At 37.0% G+C, this 24,617-nt stretch overlaps 1 protein-coding gene across 4 annotated transcripts in view; it reads right to left on the bottom strand.

Annotated features, from left to right (window-relative positions):
• The window catches only part of PIEZO2 (piezo type mechanosensitive ion channel component 2), a gene marked incomplete at both ends in the record, with an annotated part of 483,404 nt that overhangs the window by 41,397 nt on the left and 417,390 nt on the right, over positions 1–24,617 (bottom strand). For 3 of the 4 annotated variants that reach the window (XM_084251721.1, XM_084251722.1, XM_084251723.1), the window contains 7 exons: positions 1,296–1,462; positions 2,105–2,271; positions 7,132–7,191; positions 11,844–11,958; positions 17,985–18,091; positions 22,362–22,433; positions 23,497–23,618. In XM_084251721.1, the coding sequence (XP_084107847.1) occupies positions 1,296–1,462; positions 2,105–2,271; positions 7,132–7,191; positions 11,844–11,958; positions 17,985–18,091; positions 22,362–22,433; positions 23,497–23,618 (810 nt within the window). Of the gene's footprint in view, positions 1–1,295; positions 1,463–2,104; positions 2,272–7,131; positions 7,192–11,843; positions 11,959–16,645; positions 16,745–17,984; positions 18,092–22,361; positions 22,434–23,496; positions 23,619–24,617 lie in introns of all 4 variants that reach the window. The other variant, XM_084251720.1, reaches the window with a different exon arrangement.

Here is a 24,617-nt window from a genome sequence, read left to right as displayed (position 1 = left end):
TGCAGTGATAGTGCTGAGACTTAACCCTTAGGCTACCAGGGAGGCTGCCTGGGTTTGGATTTTGGGTCTGCTTTTATTTTCTTCCTAACCATGGGACTTTGGGAAAGCTACTTACTCTCTGTTACTGAATTTTGTTTTCTATAAAATGGGTGTGATGACAGTGTGCATCTCTTAAGGGTCTTACAAAGGTAAATGGGGTAACCCTTGCACAGTGCTTAGTGCTGGCCCTGGTGAGAATCAGTGTCTCTGATCACAAAACTCAGTGGGGATCGAAGCTGACTTCTTAAGTCTTTTTTTTTTTTATATATATAATTTTTTAAAGATTTATTTATTTATTTATACAAGCACTGGGTACAGTCAGAAGCGTGGGAAGGTGAGAGAATTCACCAGAGCCAGAGCAGGGAGCAGAACAGGCAGACTGATGAAATATACTGCTGAGGGGAGCAGCAGGCGGCAGGAGAGGTCTGCGCGCCATGTGGGACCCTCGCCCTGCAGCTGGGGATTGAACAGGCACTGCAGAGACTGCGGGCCGCTGTGCCACTGGGGAGGCCCTGACTTCTCAAGTCTTTATTATGAACTGTAAAGCAACAGTTCTGAAAGGAAAATATCAAGAATAGTAGTAGATAGTAGATGATTTCAGTAGATACTTTGTGAAGCAGCATTTTTAACAGGTCTTAAAGATGCAACTCTTGATCCAAATAGTCATTTTACAATAGAGAAGGCTCATTTTTTTTTTTTTTACTTTCTTTTTTTTTTTAAAGATTTATTTATTTATTTATACAAGCACTGAGTACAGTCAGAAGCACGGGAGGGTGAGAGAATCCACCGGAGCCAGAGGGGAGGGCAGAGTAGGCAGACTGACGAAGTACACTGCTGAGGGGAGCAGGCGGCAGGAGAGGTCTGCGCGCCATGTGGGACCCTTGCCTGGCGGCCGGGGATCGAACTGGTGCTGCAGAGGCTGCAGGTAGCTTCGCAACCCAGCGCTCAACCGCTGCGCCACTGGGGAGGCCCCGAGAAGGCTCATTTTACTTGCCTTCAGTTTGGAAATCTCTGTGCTGGGCATGTGACTCACACAATAGTTTACTATGGGTAGCACTTTCACCTGGCTCAGTCTAGGGAAGGGCAATGCTCCTTTTTGCTTATTTGTGTACAGGGAGATAGTCCACTATCTCACCAAGGGTGGACATCATATAAGTTTTGATTAACTTTCATGTCACACGTTCATTTCTCATATTTTTGAAGTCCACCTCCTTTACCTTTGTCAAAGCAAGCCTGCTGTTTAGAAGGTAAAATACCTGGAGATACTGTCATGTGAGTCTAGGCTGTCCATCCTGTGGGCTGGCTGTGCGCTGGAGGCAGCATTACCGTGGTCGTCGATTGCGTCCAGTCCAGATTCTCTGGAGAGGTTCATGATGTGGTTCTGATAATACATGTGGATGCTCTCCCGAGTGGGAACGTTGCCCTGTGGGGGGGTGGGGAGGGAGATAATCACCCCGGTTCTTAAGGAAATTCTGGCCTGTGCCCACCTGACATGTCTCCACACAGACAACTCTCACTGTCATGCACACCTTGAATAAGGATTAAAGCAAAGCTAGTAAAGTTGGGCACCTATGTCCACTTGGTGAACCAATGGTGCTCAGTAGTCCTGGGAAATACCAAGAAAGAAGTCTCTTCTGATAGGTAGATAATTTTGCTAAGTCATTTGCAGAAATGAGCATTATTTTTAAATATAATCTGTAAGCCAGATAATGTCACTTTATATCATTGCTCTGCATGATATAATTTTTCCTATGAAAAGTAAACTTCCCAGGCTAGAAAACATAATCCTGCACCTGCCCAGTCCCTGCACCTGCAGATCTGGTGAGGGAAGGGGAAGCATGAGGAAGCTCATCACCACCCCAGGGCTGTGTATAGGGATGGGGGAGAGAAGTGTCTGATTATTTTAATTCCAAATATGACAGAGATTTAACTCTATAGAAAAGCCAAAGGGTTGTGCTAAGAGTGTCTGGGGAGAAAAGACTTTGCCTCATCCTACTTGGAGTTCTGACTTTTAACAGCTTTATAATGTGGGAGAAGCAGAAAGGATTATACCAAACAGAGTTACCTTTTTAATTTCTCTGGTCAGCATGCATCTTTCAATTCTCAAAACTGTAGATATGTCAATGTGCTCCCTTGAAATGGAGTTCAGCCAGGTTGTGAAGCTGTCCACTGTTGCCAGGAACAGGACCCAAGTAAATTTCAAAATATTAAATATCCTCTTGATGATATTATCTAGGAGGAAAGAAACCAACAAGATTTCAAAGAAAAAAAAAATACAACCAGTCTTCTGTTGTGTGCACGGTGAGGTTTTGCCAAAGCCAGACCTGGCTTCTCATCTATGTACCCAATAAACAAATAGTGGGGCTCTTGGCACTTGGCTTGATGGGGGAATGCAGTACAGGAAACTCCACAGCAGCATCAAAACCAATCTAGATAGATTTTTTTTTAAAGTTTTGGTTCAAAATATCATCAAACTAGTCTAGATAGAGATAATAGGTTTGGTTAGCAGTAGAGATTGTACTCAAAGGTATTCCTCTTATTGACATAGGGAGAGAAACAGAATGCATCTATCTAGGTAACCAAGTCTTGATGCTTTTCTATATCTCCTCTTTTCTTAAGAATAATTCTTGTTGGAAACATTTCTGTTGATTCAGTTAAGAATTTGCTGCTTCCTACTGCAGTTATATTTTGGTTAATCAACTTAAAAGATATCTTGTATGTGCTCTGGTCACATACTAAAAGTGATTTATGCCACTGAATGGTCAACATCATTCTTATTGAACATACTGAGCTGTGCTAGGTTCAAAGTTGTGCACACGGGTCAGTCCTCTCCAAGCCAACAGAAGCCCCAAGCATCCTGGTGAACTTGAATTCCTTCCTCAGCTGGCCTGCTCAGCTCTGTCCCTCAATGGATCGGTCATTTTGTCTCAGAGTCCCACACACACCACTCCAGTGCTCTGGGGGAATTCAACATGAGCTCCTGGGTCACTAATTAGGTTTGAGGAAGTTCCATGCTGTGGCCTTCCTTATTTTAGTCGAGAATCAAAATTAAAAGGAAGATATCCTATGAACTGTCCTACAACTCAGTCTTATAAGCCAATGTCTGTGTATTTTTTTTTATTTGGAATTTAAAATTTTTGTGTTATTAACTGTTTCAAACATTGACTAGAAAAAAGTGAATACTTAGTGACCATGACAATGAATTAAGAATTGCCTTATTGTTTATTAAAAAAAAAAAAAAACACCAAATCTGCCACTAGAAAAACAACTTGTATCTCTTTCTCCCACCACAGAAAAAAAAAAAAAAAAAACCACCAGATTCATGTCATGGGAAATCTTCACAAATTTATGATTAGTGATTATTAGAATTGTAATTTAAAGATTAGTACCACATATATAAGAGGGCCAAACTAACTGACATAAGCCTTAATGCTGGTATCAAAAAACTTTCTGTATAAACTTTCCCAACAGTAAGTACTTCCCACCTTGCAGGCCACGCACTCTGCTCTGCAGCGACTTAGCTCTGTTGTGTGCTGTGCAAGCAGAATAGCAACAGCCGGGATTTCAATAGAACTTTATGGACACTAACATTTGAATTTCATAATTTTCATGTCAAGAAATACCTTCTTTCTTTCTTTTTTTTTTTTTTAACCTTTAAAAAGTGTAAAAGTCTCCCGGGTTTCGGCACCAAAAAATAAAAAATAAAAAAAAATAAAAAGTGTAGAAGTCATCTTTGGATAACAAGCAGATGAAAAGTGGCAGGTGGGATTTTGCCCAGGGCCTGTCTAGTTCCTCTGACCTAGGGTAAATAGACTGAACCAGCCCATCTACTCAGCTTGGTCTTCCTCATTTTCTCCCCACTTTAGAGACCACAGTGTGAATCAGAATTTGACTTTGTATTAGAAATAAAAAAAATCTATTTGTGAGTCAGGTAGTCTAGGAGGAAGGCAAAATCTCTCTTGGTAAATGATTGCCCTTTTTAAAGAAAAGCATCTTTTTTTTTTTTTTTTTTTAGATATTCTTTTCCCTTATTTTTACCTAACTATAAATGATCTTGATAATTAACATTTGCATTTCCAGTTTGTTAATGTTTACAAAATTTATCCAAGAAATAAATTTTCGCCTCCATTACTCAGTCATGATCACTATCATAGGCTACTAGAAAGCTATTACTCTACATTTAGCTCTATACTGCGAACTTAAACTGCTTATTAACTGATTTACATATAAATATGGCCTCTCCTTGCAGAAAAAAACTGTCTTGTGCCATAGAAACTAGGAAAGAATTAACCACCTAACTACATCCTATGAGGCTGACAATTTTCACTAATTGACTCTCCTGTCATTTCTCCACATTTATCTTCTCATAGATGTGGGCAGGTCTGAGCAGAAGATTGAAAGAACCACCCCAGTAGTTGGCTGACATGCAGTCATCACGTCCAGGCTGTTGCTGTCCTATCTTAACACTCATGACAGCCTCAGAAGATTCCAATCAGCAGCTCCATTCCACCAACACCGTTCATTTAACTATGCAGGGGAAATATCCCATTGTGCTTGGTGTAGCCAAAAAACTAATTCTAAAATGTCAAGACTTATTCTGACAATGGCATATGACAAATATTTAACTGTGGTCATTTTTTGTGCTATTTTTTTTTGTTGTGGTAACATTGATTTATAACACTTTACAACACTGTATGCCACTGATTCAGAGGCCCATGGTCACACCACACCACACCCACCACCGAAGCACCCGTAGTTCTCCACCATGGTCCAATTCAGTTCCCTCTCCCCTCCCCAACCTCCAATCTGGTAGCCTCAACTCTATAGTCAGATTTCCAGAGGTATTTATTGGCTCTGTTTTGTCTGATACCTTGTTTTATTTCTTTTTATTGAGCAATATAAGTAAAGCCATAAAACAAAACAAATTTAAAGTATCAAAGGGAGTTTAGCTGTGAGTTTAACAAAGGGGGGCTAGCTTCCAGACAGAGTTCAGATGGGCAAGATAAGATTAAGAAGAGCTTAACAGTTCAACCTATTGTGGGAACAGGAACATTGAAACTGCTAGTTGGCACCTGGGGAGGAAAGCTGTGATCTGGAAAAGGAGCCAGGGAATGAACTAGTGAGAAGGGCATGGTAGAAGGAGCCCTGGGCCCGTGTCAAGCCAGGCCCCAGAGGAGCCAGCTGGTTAGAGATCTGCTGAGGTGGGAATAGTGATGCCTGACATTCCCTTGGAATTTGTTTCCTGGCTCTGCTGTCACATGTCCATCCCCCAAACCTCTCTTAATTATGCCCATTTAATTCCCCCATAAGGGCTCCTTTCAGGAGTAAGGAGAGGAGCAGTGTCTTTTATTGAGCAGAGCTCCTGGGGCAGGGAACACCTGTTGGCTGGAAGGAGTGCGGCTGTCCCGTAACAGAGCAGTTCAGGGAGAAAGGACCAGGGCAGGAACATTTCAGTTCCCCAGGAAAGTGTGGATAAGGCCACTTGTCATTTTGTGCAGGTATACAAGGAAAATTAGAGCCCTGGAGGCTGGAGGATTTGGGGAACACACACCTAAGTGAATAAATTATGGTGGCATCTTATATTTTTGATAACTTATTTTTTTCTCATGTTTACAATTATTTTCTTAGAGATGCAAAGATAAATATAATTACATATTTGTTTGTGGTGGTCCTGATGGGAAAATTAATTGCTACATTGAGATATGAATAACATGCACTTCATTGACTTGACACCTGCATATGAAATGATGTTATTTTTAAACACAGAGGCAGTAGGCCCTTTCAGTGGAGTCAGACTCCTTGGGTTCAAATCACAGCTCTATTCTTTATTAGTTATGATTTCTTTTTAATTTTGTCTTTTTTTTTCTTTTTAAAGATTTATTTATTTATTTATACAAGCACTGGGTACAGTCAGAAGCGCGGGAGGGTGAGAGAATTCACCAGAGCCAGAGCGGGGAGCAGAGCAGGCAGAAGGACCGAAGTACACTGCTGAGGGGAGCAGCGGGCAGCAGGAGAGGTCTGTGTGCCATGTGGGACCCTCGCTGGTGGCAGGGGATCAAACCGACACCAGCGCTGCGAGGCTGCTGGCAGCTTCACAGCCCAGCACTCAACCGCTGCGCCACCAGGGGAGGCCCTCTTTATTGGTTATGTTTGCTAATGTTTCTCTGCCTCAGTTTCATTATTTGTTAAAGGGAAATAGGGTTTTTTTAGGGCATCCAAAATTATGAGGTGTAAAATTCTTCGAAAAGTGCCTTGAAAAGAAGATGTGCCATCCAAATTGTTAGCTACTATTATTGTGTAAAGTTTTGCAGTAACGATAGAAATTTGGCTCCACATACACCACAGTCAAATTTTGTGGAAATGGAGGCCATGGCTAAGAGTGGTGCCCCAAAGGGTATTGGAGTCTTTGGAAGTGTTTGTGCCCAGAGTAGAAAAGCCTGGTCATCTTGCTTGCTGCTAAATAATGTACACCGGAGTTCTAACTCTGCGATAGAGGAAATGACATGTTTATGGAATGGAGGATTTTGAATTCATTTAATTCGATGGCTTTTGTTTTGCCTTTATTTTCTGTTTTCTGCATGGACAAATCTTCCCAATCACAGTGGAACTCAAATTGCACATGGGCTGGGAGTTAGGAGGCATGGATTCTGTCTCTGGGCACTTACTGTGATGTGGATTCCTCTCCTAAAATGAAGAGCTTAGCTCAAGCTTCTAGAGTACTTTTCAGTCCCTCAATTCCACTTTCCCTTAATTAGCTCTTTCTTTCTAATGTTCTTTATAATTAGTAACCACTATTTTTGTGCCTATCTTCCGATGAATTCAATGGACATGTATAACTTGATCCCTAAATATCTCCTTTCATAAGTGCTTGGATGAAGGGATTTAAAATCTGGCTCTAATCCAGTATTTCATCCATGTTTAGGTGTGCTTTTGAAATTCCACCAAGGATGAGATCCAGGCATATTGATTATTTAGTCATAGTCAAGAAACAATATTTGATTAATTATTTTTAGGCAGCTTTCTATTTCATAATTTCTGGGCAAGTGTCATTTTTAAATATCCCCCAGCTCACATTTGTCTGTACTTCATTACCTGGGCCATCGGATTTCTTTTTGATTGGTTCGTCCTCTCTGTCTTCCCAGTCCACAGGACCTGCCAGGTGTGGTCAATAAAAACAAGTTAAATTCTTTTAGTTCGAAATAGCAACACTACACCTCTGGAATAAAGGTAATATTATAATAAAATCCAGTACATTCTGTTTATTTTAAGAGTTCCTGGAAAGAAGTTGTAGGAATTCCTAGCTTTCAGGTTCCCTTTACTTTACTTTACAATAAGAATCATGTACACTGGGAAGAGGAAAACCTTAGTCCTCTGGACAGATCTTCACGGTTTCCTATTGTTAAATGACCTGTGAGTTCAAAATGCTTTTCTATTTTTAATAGATGAAAAAAAAACTCTAAAAAGGAATATTTTCTGCATGTGAAAATTATATGAAATTCAACTTTATAATGGAATGTAGTCACACTTATTAGTTTGCATATTGTCTGCTTTCACCTTACCATGGCAGAATGAGTTGTAACAGACACTTATCACTTGCAAAACTTATCTCTTTACTGAAAAACTTTGGTAATTCCTGACTTATAATATGGAATTTTAATTTTGAATACCTTGGGGTAATATTGCAAATTTTAGTGTGTCACCCTCCTAAAATGATGACATAGGATTTTATTTGGTTTAACATCTTACTTAAGGCTAAGGTCATCAGATCGACCAGTTAAAACTATAATTGGTTTACCAACTAACACTTAGATAAAATTGAATAAAATTGATAAAATTGTTGTTTAAATAATAAACAACAAATAACTTTTAATATTAGTGACTCCCATGCAATATGTTCAAATTATTATTAATTAATTTTTTAAACATCCTTGTTAATTTTTTCACAATATAGAATTTCTCCCTTGAGGTATGGACATAATATGTCCAAATTGTATGTGAGTTACAAAAGTTGGTTGTTTATTTAAAATTCTAGTTTGACTGGGCTTCTAGGAATTTATTTGTTAATTCTAACTAGGACTATTCACAATCTGACTCCAGTTAACATTCCTCAATTTATTTTTTATGCTATTTTCTACTTTTCAGTTTCACATCTTGTCTTTACTAACTAAACTGACCTGCTCTTTATTTTTCATACCGGCTCTTGCTTTCTTCTGTTAGAATGCTAGGTTCTATTCAAACAGTGTCTTTGTCATGAAGTGTTATATTTCCATACACTTTTGATTGTAAGTCTTTCTCTCTGTGGTCTCACACTGTTTCATTTTATTTTGTAAGTAGGACTTCACAGTTCCTATCCCTATGGGGATCTCCCACTGCCCTTATAACTGTTCTCTGTTGGTTGAGATAGAAGGGTCTAGAGCTAGGATGCCTAGAATGAAATCCAGACACATCACTCAAGTGGCTGTGTGACCTTAGGCAACTAAGGCACCTCATTTCCTCATTTGTAGGGCAGGGATCATAGTATGTCTCTGGACTGCTGTGAAGATCAGATGAGTAACTACATACACTACACTTACAACAGCACCTTAACACTTTGGAAGGACAGAACCTATTGCTCCATCTGTCTGAAAGTCACCTTGGAAGATGTGATGTTTTGTGCCAAGAAGGTACTGAATAAATATCTATTAAAGGAATAAAGAAAAAAACTTACTCCAGTCCCTGTAATTCAGTATCTTTTAATTATGGCTACCTTAGAATTATTAGTAAACAGAGATGCAGCTGCACATGAAACAATCTTCACAATACAGAGTAATGCAGTATTCACAAGATGACCAACAGATAAATTTTTAGAACTTCATCAAATCATTTTGGAAGAGTAAATGTCTAAGAATAGCAAACATAATTTTGAAAAAAGTGAGTGGCAAAGAGAGCTTGCCACACATATTAAGACTAACTCTAATGCTACTCACTCAAAAATACATGTCATTGGAGGAGAACTAGACAGTAGCATAGTGGATCAGAATACAGAGCCCAGAAACATACCTAAGAAGAAATGAGAGCTTAATATTGACAAAAGTAGCACTTACGAATGAAGAATAATTTAATAGATAGGGATAGTATTTTGTCTTATCCATTTAATAGCAAGCAAAATAGATCTTGACTTTATAGAATAATAAAAAAAATCAAAATGTAAATAAAATTTGAAAGAAATATATGAGAAAATATTTGTATAATATTGGGGGAGGCAAGGAGACTTTCCTAAGCAACCTGGAAACCCAGAAACCATAAAAAAAATACACCTACTTGACATCAGGAAAAAATAAAAATTGTTTAGGTAAATATGCAATATACTAAATTAAAAGACAAACAGTGGGTTGGAAAAATATAAGCAACATACTAAGAAATCCTACTTTTGATAATCTATTCTGTGGAGAGTACCTGTATTTCCTGATCTTTTGCTGTGCATTTAAATACACACACACACACAAGTATGACTAGGTAAGAATTTTTGTGCAAAGATATTTATGATAGTGGTGTGCATATGTCAAAAATCTGGAAGCAATCTTTTTGTCCATTAGTGATGGTATAGTCAAATGAATTATGCATATCCATATTGTATAATAATTTGTAGTTATTAAACTGGATATGTAGTGTTATGAATATTTAATTGGAGAAATGTTCATGATACATTGTTAATGAATGTACAAAAACAATTTGTAGAACATGAACTCAGTTTTAAAAAACTAAGGGAGCCCTGCACACACACCTGTGCTTATGTACACGATAAAGTAGTAAAAGTGAATACAGAACACTTTGAAGAATTGGTTGCTCGGTGGATGGATTTCTAGGGCAGACGTGCACCTACCTCTTTACTGGTACACTTGTTTCACTAGCTGTGTCCTAATTTTGTCTTTTTGAATCAATAAAATAAAAAAAAAGTTACCAAGAATTAGCAGCAGGGGCTAGGGGGCAGAATGGTCAAAAAAGGAAAGAAATTTTGCAATTAGACCTTCATTAGAAATTACACTTTCTTTTTTTGATTTTTGAATAAATTTTTAATTTCACAACAACAAATATTTATTTTCTTTGTAGAAAGCATATTAACCTGAAGTTCCTTTTAATCATACCACAATCTGTCTTTCCATTCCCCCTCCCCAAAAGTAATCACTATCATTAATTTGCTAAGTATTCTGATCTTTTTCCTGCACTTACACACTATTACATGCACTCATTTCATTAAGAATACAACGTTTTACCTTGAGGAGCTTTGGTTTCCTTTGCTTCATAAATGGTTTCAAAATATGCAGGCATTTTTGCAACATAATGTTGTTTTCACTTTTTTAGGATGGGAATTGTTCTCCATGTGAGTTCAAAGTGATCCATCTCATTTTTTAAACTAGTGAGTATTCTATAATACATTTGTAGTGTAATTCACTCTTTTTATGTGGGGATTGAGGAGGTTTCTAAATTTTTGTTGTTAACAAATAACATTGGACAGGCATTCTTAGATCTGTGTCCTTGTGCACATGTGCAATCATTGTTCCAGGTAAAGCCACACACTTAGAAGTGGGAAGGAGCTCTAGTAGGACAGGAAGCGAGTATGCAGTGGAATACAGGACCTTTAACATTTCCACAGCTGCTCCTCAAAGTGGTCGTACTGTATGAGACCATTCATCATGGTTGAAAGCACTTATCTTCCCACTGGATACTAACAAATGTTTAGGTTCTTGGTAATCCAACATGTAAAAATCAGTATGTCAAATACTTGTTTGTGTTTGATCTATGAAATGTTTTCCATCTGTTCATCAACTGGATTAAAATTTTCTTTTACTGGTTTTTAGGAATTCTAGATACACCCAGAACAGAGTCTTGTTTTTTTTTTTTTTTTTTTTTGCATTAATTTTATTTTTTTATTTATTTTTTTTTAGATAATAAATTTTATTGTTATATTCCCCATACAATTGCAGCCCCCCCATTCTGACCCCAATCCCTCCCCTCTCGCCCCCGCCCCCCTAAAAGTGTCTCTGGTTCATAGTTTTTTGTTGATTTTGATTTTCACTTTCTTATAGTTATTCATTTTCCTGGTCCCTTATTTAAGTTTTCTAGATTCCTGCTATGAGTGAGACCATCCGGTATTTTTCTTTTTCTTTTTGGCTTATTTCGCTGAGCATGATCCCTTCCAGCGCCATCCACGTTGCTGCAAATTGCATGTGTTTATCTTTTTTGAATACTAGAGTCTTTTGTTTTGTATATGTAATGAAAATATTTTCCCTGTGTACCCTATTCACAGGTGATTTGGTGTAGTTTGAAATATTGCCCCCTTAGAAATGTGCTCATGTCATATCTTTTCAAATAGATTATTATAATGTTGAATATGACATTGGAAATTATGTTCCATTTTTGATTCCTGAGTGCTATTTAAATGTGCTTTCACTTTTATTCTTGACCAATCTGTCTAAAGTTCATCTTTCTTAGCTTCTTCTAAGAACAACATTTTACTCAATGATCAGGTTTTGTCTTATATTTCTTTTCTATGCCTTAACATATCCACTTAAAAAATATATTGGTTCCTCCTACTTTGGCTTTATTTTGTTCCTTTCACTTCCTACCTTATAAGTTGGATCTTCACTTAAATTCATGTTTTAATTTATTCCAGGTGTCAGACATCAGTAGTGAGGAAGTAGAATCCTTGAATTCTAGAATTTATGAGTTTCAGTCCCCATTTTTTTGTCCTTTGCAGCTCCTCTTTCATATTTGCACAGAGGGGGAGAGCTGCCCAGAACCTGCTACACGCACACTGCACTCACCCTCCCCAGATGCTTTCCTCAGTCTTTTCTGTTCTTCCCTTGCAGACCTTTTTTTCTCTTTGCGCCTCTGCCGGAGGGCCGTCTTCGGGTCAGTGATCCAGGCTTGGTAAACAAACTGAGGAGAGAAAATTTAGTTATTTTCCAGATTTTTAATACTTAGAACTTTTTTTAAAAAGGACCCACACAAAGTTTTCTGACTTTTGAAAATCTTTTTCTTTTTCTTTTTTTTCACTCTCAACACAAATTGAATATTGCTCTCCTGCGTCCCTCAATATTCGGAACTGACCTGTGCTATTTCCATTATAATGAAATAAAATAGGAAAACAGATTTTGTAGGAAACTATTTCATTTAGTATCACAGATGATCATGAGATACTCTGGGAACACAAACCATCATCTCTCCCAAATCCCACAAATAGTTACCATTAGTTACTGATTCTCTTACGTTACACTCATAGGAATAAACTGGAAGCCTGGCTAAATATTTGAGTAGCTGTCTCCCATCACAAATAAAATTGAATCAAAAATAAAACAGCATTTTTTATTCATTTACTCTAGGAAAATAACTGCACATTTAGCACTCTCCCTTGTGAATAACAGCTATTACCAGCAACTTGAAAAGGACTTTGCAGATTAATTAGCATTGGCAGAGGAAAAAACATGTGATATTAAGGTTAAGGAGTTATTTCAGAATGGGGTGGAAGAAAAACTGTCGTGCTTTTGGTTGCCTTTGCATTTTCATTCAAGAGCTGAAAATAGTTGTGTAATACATTATTACTAAAAACCATGATAGAGCAGATTTGAACAGCCACCCTCCAATAGTCTCTGAGTCATGCAGAAGGAATATAAAGAAACCCTTGCTATACAAAGTCAGCCATCTGTAATCACCAAGCCAGGCAGGCATGCTCCTCATGCACCCATCACACACCTGGGTCTCAGGGAAGCTGGGTTTTCTATTATGATGATAAAGTTAAAGAAATGTTTTGTGGGGACTCTTGTGAACCCAGCCACTTTCATTTTATTCTATATTATTTTCAGATTGCTGAAATATTTGAAAAACACAGGTGAGGAAACCATGGTCATTGTGAAGTCAGTGAAAATAAAAAAGGGATTCAATTCTTGCATGTACGGAAATATAGAGGTCATGGGTCTAAGGAAACACATTTCTCCTTTTTTCCCCATTGTAGAAACCTGAATCTTAATGGCAATTAATATAAATGTCAAATCTGTACTATTACTGAATAATAAACTCAGGCCCAAAAATTTAGCCTATTGTATGCCAAAACAATTTTTTTTTTAAATGAGAAGAGGAACTAGAATTTGAAGTGGAACCAAATGAAGGAATTATCTGAGCTACTAATGTAGGAAATTTTTAGGCCAAAGAGCAGTGTATAGTGACATTTCCTTTAAAAAGAATTTTTTTACAACATTGATTGCATATAATGCAAGAATCCCAAACAGAAAATGAAAAGGTAATTCAGGATTTGTGAATGTAATAGGTATACAAGTTGGAGGGAATCTTTTGCTCTGAAGAAAAATGAAACAACTGGACAGAGGGTGAGAAGAGCAAGAAAGTGATGGTTAGGATAGGATGAAAAAGTCTTGCCAGAAGGGTTAATAGCTCTGACATTTTGAAGTACTGAAAGGGAACACCTGGTTCCACAGTTGATTAGTAAGTGATCAAGCTTATCATTGCTTTCTCATTGAAATATGAATTTATATAATGCAAATAAATGGGAGAGGGAGAAAATCATACAACAAGTCCCTATTTGTAGATAAATTATTATAATGTTGATGTTTGGAAAAACAAACAGTTTTACAGTTACAAGGACATTTGAGAAAAGGACAGTTTTGCCTCCATCCAACTGTGTCAAGAAAATCTTGCTAACGAACAAGAGAAAACATTTCAATTCTTACTAAGAAATGGAAGTTTCTTTCTGAAATTTCTCCATTCTTATTTGGTAGCTGTAATGCTCACCCAATTTGATAGGTCTCTCTGGGGAATCAGGCACAAATATTACTAATCATAGTAGAAAAACACCTGAAAATGTACATAAATGTCCTTTGGTTTCTTCAAACTGCTCTTTTCTCTCATGTGTATTGTCAATTTTATGTTAATTTTTTTCTTAAGTCTTTTCACCATAAAAATTATCACATAAACTAAGGGAATATGGGGCTAATTGTACTGGAAATTTACAATGCAAAAGCATTTGTTCTGTGAAACAGGAGAAAATACTATTGCAGTAGAGATCTTAACTAAAATTAGTTAAATTTCATAAGGTGTCCTAATTCTGGTGTAATCTAGGACTTTATTTTATTTTTAAGATTATATTCAAGATAGGGATACTTACATTGTAATCTTTCATGTAAATCCTTAAAGAGGAAGAGACTGATACAACTCATAAAAAGGAAAAGAAAGACTCCTAAGAGTGCAGCACAGTGAATATTAAACAAAAAGTGAGAATCTTGGCATTTAAAAAGGGTGGGAACATAGAGATCTAGAATCTGCTAACCAAGGTGGACAAGCAGATCTGCTCAATGGGAACTTGGGAGGAATACAGATTTTCTGGTCCCAGTGGACCTGATGGATCTAAATAACCTGCATTTAAATAGGGTTCTGTGTGAAATGCCAGGAGCTCTGGTATTGGTTACTATCCAAACCATTTGCATAATACTTGAGGAGTATGAACCCCTAAGAGTTTAAGTGCTACCCCAATGAGATGAGGAGAAACAGTTTTCTATAAATTACAAGAATAGTAACTCATTAGGTATGATTTTCAATAACAACATGGCTACTGGGCCTCCCCAGTGGCACAGCTGTTGAGCACAGCTGTTGAGCGTTGGGCTGCAAAGTTACCCACAGCCTTTGCAGCACCGGTTTGATCCCCGGCCATCAGCGAGGGTCCCACATGACGCTCAGACCTCTCCTGCTGCGCCCGCTGCTCCCCTCAGCAGTGTACTTGTCAGTCTCCCTGTTCTGCTCCCTGCTCTAGCTCTGGTGAATTCTCTCATCCTCCCACACTTCTGACTGTACCCAGTGCTTGTATAAACAAGCAAACAAACAAATAAATAAATACATCTTTAAAAAAATTTACTTTAAAAAAAATAACAACATGGCTACAACATAGGTAGCTGGATAATTTCTTTTTTTTTTTTTTAATTCATACAAGAACTGGGGCATAGGCCAGCAGTGTGGAAGGTGAGAGAATTCACCAAAGACAGAGTGGGGAGCAGAACAGGCAGATGCACTGGAATACACTGCTTAGGGAAGCAACAGACAAGACAGGCGAGGTCTGCCTCTCCATGTGGGTAGCTCCCTGGCCGGGTATCCAGCTCATATTGCAATGGCTGGCAATAGCTTGATAGTGCTGTGACTTAACCCCTTGCACCACCAGGGAGGCCCCCTAAAGCTGGATGATTTTGTTCTTTTTTATTGCATAAGACCTTTAATGGAAGGGAACTTCAATACAATTAGTGTGCAACAAAGAGAAGGGAAAGAATACAGTTTCCAAATCAAGCTCCTGAAGTTACCCGTCCCCTCATGGGTAAATGCCCAGCCAGACAGGGTTGGCCCAAAGCAGGGCTACTGGGGCCCAAAGCCTGTGTAGCTGGATGATTTCTGTGGTGTATTAGATTAACTAACAGACGCTTTTATTTTTATTTATTTATGCATAGAAGAACTGGGGTGTAGGCCAGACATGTGGCGGGTCGGGGGGGGGGGGGTGAGAGGATTCACCAGAAAGAGTGGGGAGCAAAATAGGCAGATCTACTGAAATAAACTCCTAAGGGAAGCAGTGGACAAGACAAGGGAGGTCTGCTGTGCTATATGTGGGTTAGCTTCCTGGCTGGGGGTGGAACTAGGCTGCAGCAGTGAGACTCAACCCCTAGGCCACCAGGGAGGTCTCAACAAATGCTTCTATTAAAACAAACAAACAAACAAACAAAAAAAACTTTAGAGCCTCCCCTGGTGGCGCAGGCAGTTAAGCGCAGCTCTGTGAAGATGTCCGCAGCCTCTGCAGTGCAGGTTCGATCCCAGCCTGCTGGTAAGGGTCCACATGGTGCAGCAGTCCTCTCCTGTCATACCCACTACTCCCCTCAGCAGTGTATTTCATCAGTCTGCTTGTTCTATTCCCCGCTCTGTCTCTGGTGAATCCTCTCACCCTCCCGTGCATCTGGCCTGTGCCCTGGTTCTTGTATAAATAAATAACTAAATCTTAAAAAAAAAAAAACAAAACAGGTTATTTAGCACTATCACTAATGACATAGGAGAGAGGAGCTACACAGTCTTCACGGAAGCATAGCCTGGGAGGTGCTGTATTGATATCAGAATAATGAATAGAAGAGATCCAATTTAGGAAGAAGAAATTAAAAGGAAGTCAAAAAGGAGATGGAACAAAATGAGTCATTTTGCAGCTTATTTGTAATTTTACCAGCTTTCTGAGAAAAAAAATTATCATACGTTTTACACATCATAACTGATGCATGCAACCAGATGTGACCCTTTAAAAATGAGATGTGACTTAGACAAAACTTAGACAGAACTTAGATGTGTATCTGCATTTTCTCTTTCTATTTTTTGATAGGCTCTGATGTCAACTGAATAACAATAGTCACATAATGGGAAATTTGGCTTATTAGAACTGTTTTTGGAAAAGTTTGCTTGATATTTTAAATTCTTATAGATTCTTCATTGTACGATCTATAGAACAGGGGAAATGCAGATGTAGGGTAACAGGGATCTGCTTGTCTAAAGTTCTACAGAGCAGAAGGTCACACACCACACATCAGAAAACTTCAAATACCTTTGCAGCTCTGATTAAATACTGAAGAATAGTTTTGGGAAGTTTAATGACAGACTTTGGCAAGGCTAAAATGGCTGATGCAAACTTCCCAATAGCTCTCTATAAAGAAGGACAAAGCAAGAGTAATTAGTAGAAAAAAAAAAAACCCAAAATTAGTAATTTTGTATATGAGGTGAATATGAGTTTGTCTCTACAATTACATCATCTAGGTCAAATTGTGTCCATCATTGAAGCTAGAATAAAATGTGCTTTTGTGGTCAGTTAGGAATAAAAAAAATAGTCAATCATCACATGTAATCCATAAAAATGGTGAAGACGATCATGTTCTCTCCTTTGTTGCATGATGAGTGATGGTTAGAATGAAACTCGTTAGAGTAAAAATAAATCAATCATGTCATTAGTGCTTGACAAGCCAGCTGCACACATGCACAGAGTTAAAATCGTCAAGAAAATCACTCGGGTAGCACTGGGCCATGTGAAAAAGCATCAGAACAAGGAGTGTCCATGAACAACTTGGTTCTTCAGTTTCACTGGGAAGAAATGGGTGGATGTCACCTTCCAACTTGTGGAGACCCAGTCAGTAATCTGATAATATCTTACCATGGACACATTTGTGGTTTGATGGGTGTCATTCTATGTACTTTGCAAAGGTATAACAAATGTGAAATAATAGTCTTAGTATGTGGCTCCTTTAAGACATAAATATATACAAAACTTTCATCCCATGTGTAACTCTAAGGACAATCTTATCTTTAACAAATACTGTTCACATATTCACTGAATTCACTATAATACACTGGTGAGTTACATCTCCAAGAATGGTATGGCAGCTTCTGAGAAAGAAAGGCAGTTAAGTTAGAAAATCAGAACTGTGTTAAATATTTTTATTATTTCAACTTCTCAAATCTCTATCAATACAAATGGAACTAATTTTCAAAATTCGCAACAACATTCAAATGGCAATTTATTTCAACAATTATTTCAGATGTGAAATATTAATCCACTCAAGAAAAATGCAAAGTAATGCAAGAGAAGTTGTCTTCCCCTCCTACTTGAAACAGAAAAGTCAAGTTCACCCAAGGAAGCTTTTTGTTTATAACATCAGAAAAAAATTTGATGTGGAGACCCAAGGTGAATATTGTTCTTACATGGTAATAACGATGGTGATGCTGAGAAAAAACAAAAACAAAAACATGAGGAATGAGCAGTTTAGAATGTCAATTAGAGGCCTTGAGAGCTAATGTCCACATGAATATGTAGAAGGCCTGCAATCAGGGCTTATGGAAAAGAAAAAGCTCTTCAATGGCAAAGGCTATGAGCTACTCAGCCCCATAGTTACCTGGAAAGCTGACTTGCGGGGAGGTTCCTCATCTTCCTTTCTTAATTCTTCCTCTTCTTCTTCTTCACTATCCGTCTCAAACAAATAATAATCTCCACTCCTGACCACTAAGCAAAACAAAATATTTACTTATTTCTTGAAAGAGATCGAGGTAATTAATGAAATTCCCCTCCCCAAAGTTAAGCAAATTGTCCTTAAAAGGCCTACAACAAGAGATGTAGGAAGGAAAAATCAAGAGATGAAAAGAACTTATTCTGCACTAATATTTTGTGGTAAGATTGGGTCTACAGGGGTCTTGTGTGTGCATGGAGGAGAACTGGCCATTGCTGGTTTCATCTCGCACTTTCTTCCTTCTTCATTGAAAATGCTATGCAGATGCCTAGATCAACTCTGCAGCAACTTGTTTTGTTACCAAGATGATCACAAGAACTGAAAATCATTATTGCTTCACAATTCAGCAATTTTGGTCTATTAGACAAGGCCAAACGGTGGTGCAGGATTTGGCATTCTCTGGATGGGTCCAAAGTGTTGCAAAAAGCCAATTAACATCATTTGGGACCAAGAATCAATGTCACCAACCTTCTGCTTCACTTTATACTGTGGCAGACCTAGCTTCTTCACATGTGACACAAGAGACATAACATATATGGCAAGATATCTGAGTAAAAAAAAATATAGCACTTTGCTATGAGGAGGAAATGAGCAGGTGACTAAAAGAAATACACCCACAAAAACACCACCACCCATCTGGCCATTCTTACACTAACAGGACAGAGGAGGCACAGTAGATGTGGCCTGTGTGGTTCAGCACTGGTAGGCTACTGGTCTGCAAGGAGTTCCCCGGTGACTTACTAAAATTTCATGAGAGCTGTACTGATAATAAGATATTAAGTTCAATACTATGGCTTATCATTGTTTTATATAATACTGTCCCTTCCAGAGCATTTTGCTGTGCTACAACTTGGCTGGAGAGAAAGCTGAAATGTCCAGAGATTTAAAACAATTTGAGCATCAACGTTTTGTCAGTTTGGTCACTGTTTTAAGTTTATCAGAGAAAAGAAATCCTGCATATATATTTCTGATGCTACAAGAACAGTTATATCATTGCAGCAAAGCATATTAATATTTCCAAGTTATATTCAAAACTTCAAAGGCTGAGGCATCTTTTGGATGACATAAATGATGTCTTCAGTTAACTTTTGGAATTATACATTGTAGGGTAATGGAAAACCTTGGCTTGTTTAAAATTAGGTGCTTGAATATTATTAAACATGGTCAAAAGACAAATAATTTTGCCCATGATTTCAGACGTATCTGAAACCTTCATCCGTGAAGATGCAGAGTGAATGAATTGGGCCTTATATCCTTGAACAGAAGCACTGTAATTTATTGTGTTTATGTTGAAGAAAGAACCAGGCCCAGAGTACTGGGTCCAGGCCTGAGGAAATAAATGCAATACAACATAAGGTAAGAATAAGCAAGAACAAACCAAAGTTACAGCATTACATTTGACAGTGAGGAAGACCATTAAAGTAATGCTTTCATGTAAGCTCAGAGATTGCAGGAAAGTTACATGGACTCTATGTCGAATGGTCATTGGGAAAAATGGAGTATTACAAACTGAGCATTTTACCCTCATTATAGGCTCTAAAATCAACAATAGCTTAAACTGTATTCAATCATACCTTCTGTAACTTGTATTATGTGGACGCCATGAACTCAAGTAGTTTTCATCTCCATCACACATAACATTGACTTCATCACTTAGAAAACTATTGATATGTATATATGAAGTGTAATTAACATATTGAAAAAAGAAGGAAATACTTCCTTTAAAAGGTTTCCCATCCCTTTATAAAATGTTATTCAAATAAAACTATGAAAATAAAAGGTCATTTTATTTAGTGCTATCTGCTATAATAAGTAGAGAAGCTCTTTCATCAATGTTTGTTAGTTGAGATCCTTTTTCCAGCCTATGTCCAGATACATATCATGGATTGATGCTATTGTTGAACAAGGGAGTGCAAAAATGAAAAATGATGTAAATATATATATATATAATTTAAAAAATAATAAATAAATGAATAAAATAAAACAAAAAATAACTTAAAATCCCACCACCCATCCACAGAAACATTGGCCTGCATTTCAGATACGAGCAATAAATTGAGGTTTGGCATTGATTTGGGCAGTTCTGAATCGACACAATACACAATGCCAGAACGGAAGGTATCATTGAACACCAATAATGCAACGCATGTGTGCACATAGGTATGGAAGTGGGAGATTTGTCACCTACAGACCATGCTAAGATCTTGATGCTTACCAAAAGTATCAATAACACAGCAGCATTATTATGTTGTGAACAGATTTATACAAAGGTATCCAGCTACACTTATTCTTGTACTCAGCATCTCTAACTGGTATATATTTAAAAGCCCAGTGACTGAACAGATTGGAATAGGGCTTTTTAATAAAGTGCTTCTAGATCTAAAGATAAATTTTGGAACACATCATAGTCTAAAACACAAACTATATATTCATGCTTTTTTGCTTCTTACAAGCTTATAAAAGGAAATATACTTATTGAAAATTTAAACACTACTGTCAGGACCTGATTCCAAACTATGAACTACACACATCCCTGCATTATTGCACTGTAAGGAATTGTAACAAGGCATATTTAGTTTAACACCAGTCTTCAAGAACTTGATATAATGAGGGTGAAATGAATCAGAAAATCTAAAGTCAACAACTTTCATAGGAAGTTATTTGAAATATTACCAAGTTATAAGATGATTATCAAAGACCATATCCAATTCTTTCAAAAGATACAATGTTTGGATGAGAAAAAGAAAGATAACCACAAGAGTTGCAATGGGAATTTACCCCAGGTGAACAAGGACACAACATTCAATATGACACAATTTCACAATTTTGAAATGGATAGGTCTCTCTAAACTAGCAAAGGGCCCTTCAGAAACAGAAAATAGGCACAGTTTACTTGTGACTTGATAGAAATAAGCATATAGTGCATTGTTATATTGTTAGCATCGCTAACATAGACAAAAACAAATTAGTCATGGAATTTTAACTTGAATCTTTGTTTTTTTTAACTTGGGCAACAAATGAAATGAAACCCTTTATTACTTTGTATAACTCTGTATTTCTGCCATAATATGAAAATTCAATATTTGGAATTAAATTCAATTACATCCAGGTATACTGACTGAATTTTGAATATCATTTCATTAAATTGGTTTTCTGATTTTAGAATAGATCTATAATAGATCTAGGTGACACTAAGAGGTAGGCATGGAAAAATATTTGGAACAATTTGATTTTCCAGTGATTCTGAATATCCTATTAGTAGATGTCCTGCCATTATCATGTAATCTTATTGGTCTTGGTGAGATTCCTTAACTGACTATATTATCAAGACACTGTAAAAATCATAAAAGACTTAAGACAATTCAAGTAATTTGTAAAACAATGAATTAATATGCAATAGTCTAACCAATTTAAGGTGGGTTAGATTGAAATGGATCATTCCATGATGAGACCACTAGTTAATAGGGAATGAGATTTCTTTTGATAAGCAGAACAAAAAAAAAACTGAATTCCATCATTTCTCATTTGTTCTTAAATCTGGAGGGAAACATATTAATTCTATGCGGTCATCAAAGCTGTTTTTCAAAACCTGTGTTTTGACTTTGCTGTTAATTGGTCATGACTGAGTTATAGGTGGCTGGCTGCTGGGTATTGTATTGGAATGTAGTTTTAGAACCTTGTTGAAACCAGGGAGGAGGAAGAGTGACCAATTATATACACTTTAAGTGATCCTTATTTTTATATTCAATAAATTGCCAAAAAACTTTACATGCAAATAAAACCAAAGCTCTGGGAATGAGAGCAGGGGAGGCTCATTGGCATCCATGCCTAGTGCCTTACAAAGAGGGTCAAACTTTGAACATAATGATCATTCTTAAATCAGTGTCTAAGGCGAAGTCCAAACTCATTCTTAATAAGGGTTCTTAGTCATAAAACAAATACATCAGCAGAGCTCTAAACCTCAGAATTGGATAACATAATAGCCAATTTTTCTTTCCTTCCTGAGCACATAAATTGTGCTCAGGAGTTGATGAAACACATGTTTGGTGTTTTTCAGCCATTGTAAATCAGCTAACTTATCTAGAAAAATCAGTCCACAGGTCTCAGAGACCCATTTACATTGCAATATTCCTATACTCTGACCCCCTATCAAGTCACAAGGATCAAACCATGCATGGAACACATAGGTTATGGGGACGCCTGAATTCTGGTCAAGGATATAAGGGTTAGAATTGATGAAATTGTAAAAGGATCGAGAAAACCTACTGGAAGCATGATCAACCCAAGGCCGCCACCACTGCTTTTTTTTGCCCTTGGCTTTCTGTTTTTCTGCTTCTCCTAAAATAAAATATGTCCAAATATTAATTATTATAAAGTGAGAAAACAAAATTTGAAAACCACGCTTTAACAACTCAATTGTCAAATCTAGACAAATTGCAATTGTAAATGTACATCAGCGGTAAGGAAAAGGAAACTGAATCGAAGCTGAAAAATTTACATGTACTAGCAATCAAATTCATAAGGTATTTCCTAAGTGTTTAGTTAACATTATGCTACATTTTTACATCGCAGTAACTGAGGGCTTATAAAGAAATACAAGAAAGACAGGATTATCAGTCTAAAATATAAGAAAGACAAAGTTATCAGTCCGAAATCCATCTTACACTCAATTTTCCATTGAATTAACAGAAAAGAAGTATCCTCAAAATTTTATAAAACAAGTTAGTGGCAAATAATTTATTAAAATGCATACATTCCAATAATCAGAAAAAAACTTGTGATTATTCTTGTTTGAAAAATAACTAGTGATGAACATATACTATATACTGGGAAAATATCATGCATTATTTCTCTATTCCCTCCAAACAGAAAAGCATGCAAACATCTAGGGAAAGACCTTTTTAAATTTAATTGGATATAACAAATTTATTATTAGATAAAATAGACACATATATGATCTCAAGTTTCATTGGAATAGACAATTGAAAGGTATTTAAACTACTATATTCAGACGTCATATAAAATATGCTTGTACATTTTGTTTTTGTATAAAATTGACAGAAATAAAATGCAGCAGTAGATTGTATAATAAAGAAATAAATTAAGCAAAATCATACTCATTTTCTTCAGAAATATGTTTGTGAAACAGAAGTTAGATTATTGTTGATTAAAATTGTCTTGTTAAAGAATAGAGATATTAGTAAAATCACATTCATTAAAATATACTTCATGAGACAAACAAAGAATATCCCATTCATAATGGGAAGACAAAGCATGCTAAGTTAAAAAACAATATATTGAAAACATTGGCAGAATGGGAAGTTATTTCATAGCCCTTCCCATTAGCATGCTATTATTTAATGTGAAGGTACTTGAATAAGAGGGAAATGTCTTAACATACTTTCATCATCCTCTTCAGAGAGTTGTTGGAGTTCCTGGGCTTCCCCTGACTCCTGGGTCAAGCTCAGCATCCTCTCCTTACCCTTTTTGTACTTTTGTTGTCTGGCCTTGATGCGATCCATCCTGTAAAGTGAAATAGCATCAATGCCAACAACACATCATAGTTATCACATGGTCAGTACTTTGGATTTATATTTTTATGTATATAGCTATAATCATCAATAAATTTGTCAGTATTTGGGAATTGTGAATGGTTACTTCCTAGTAACAAGTATCTCCTTGCTTTTAAAAATATGTTCGGGCCTCCCCGGTGGCACAGTGGGTTAAGCACTCCGCTGTGAAGCTGTCCACAGCCTCTGCAGCATGGGTTCTATTCCTGGCCAGCCAGGGAGATACCCATATGATGCAGCAGACCTCTTCTGTCTCTCCCGCTGCTCCCCTCAGCAGTGTATTTCAGTCAGTCTGCCTGTTCTGCTCCCCACTCTGTCTCTGGTGAATTCTCTCACCCTCCCGTGCTTCTGGCCTGTATCTCAGTTCTTGTATAAATAAATAAATTTTAAAAAAATATGTTCATGTAATTTTTCATTATATAGATGATCAATTATAATTATGCTAAGTGTTGAAATGTAACTTTATATCTGCTTATACTTTATACAATAGACATTCTGGAAACAGCATACCAGAAATATAATTTCTTTATTCTTCCATGTTTTATGTTCTTAAACAAATGAAAAAATTCACTGAAGTGAATTATGGCAACCAGTTTTACTTATGGGAAATTAGGAACACATTTCAAACATGGGTTCAAATTTGTCATTTCTCTAGACCTGTTTTAGGTAGTTAGAAGCAACAGTAATAATATTTATGCCATATTGTATTTGCATAAGATGTATATACATGTATAACCTGTATCTTTGATTGTGAAACTATGCATAGGATAACATAATTTAACCTAGCTAATATTTTTGCATGGAGAAAAAGGCTAGGAAATTATAGAAAAATAGAATGAAGTTATCTGCAACAGTCAGGGAATTTTCCTGGTGGGCTGATAACGTATCTCTATTTTCTTAGGGAAAGTGACTAGGTTCTGAATTCTATGGCTATCTGTTTTTAATCCTGCTC

Source organism: Talpa europaea (assembly GCF_964194135.1).
Source record: "Talpa europaea genome assembly, chromosome: 13".
NCBI lineage: Eukaryota > Metazoa > Chordata > Mammalia > Eulipotyphla > Talpidae > Talpa > Talpa europaea.
This window is presented reverse-complemented; position numbering and strand designations above follow the sequence as displayed.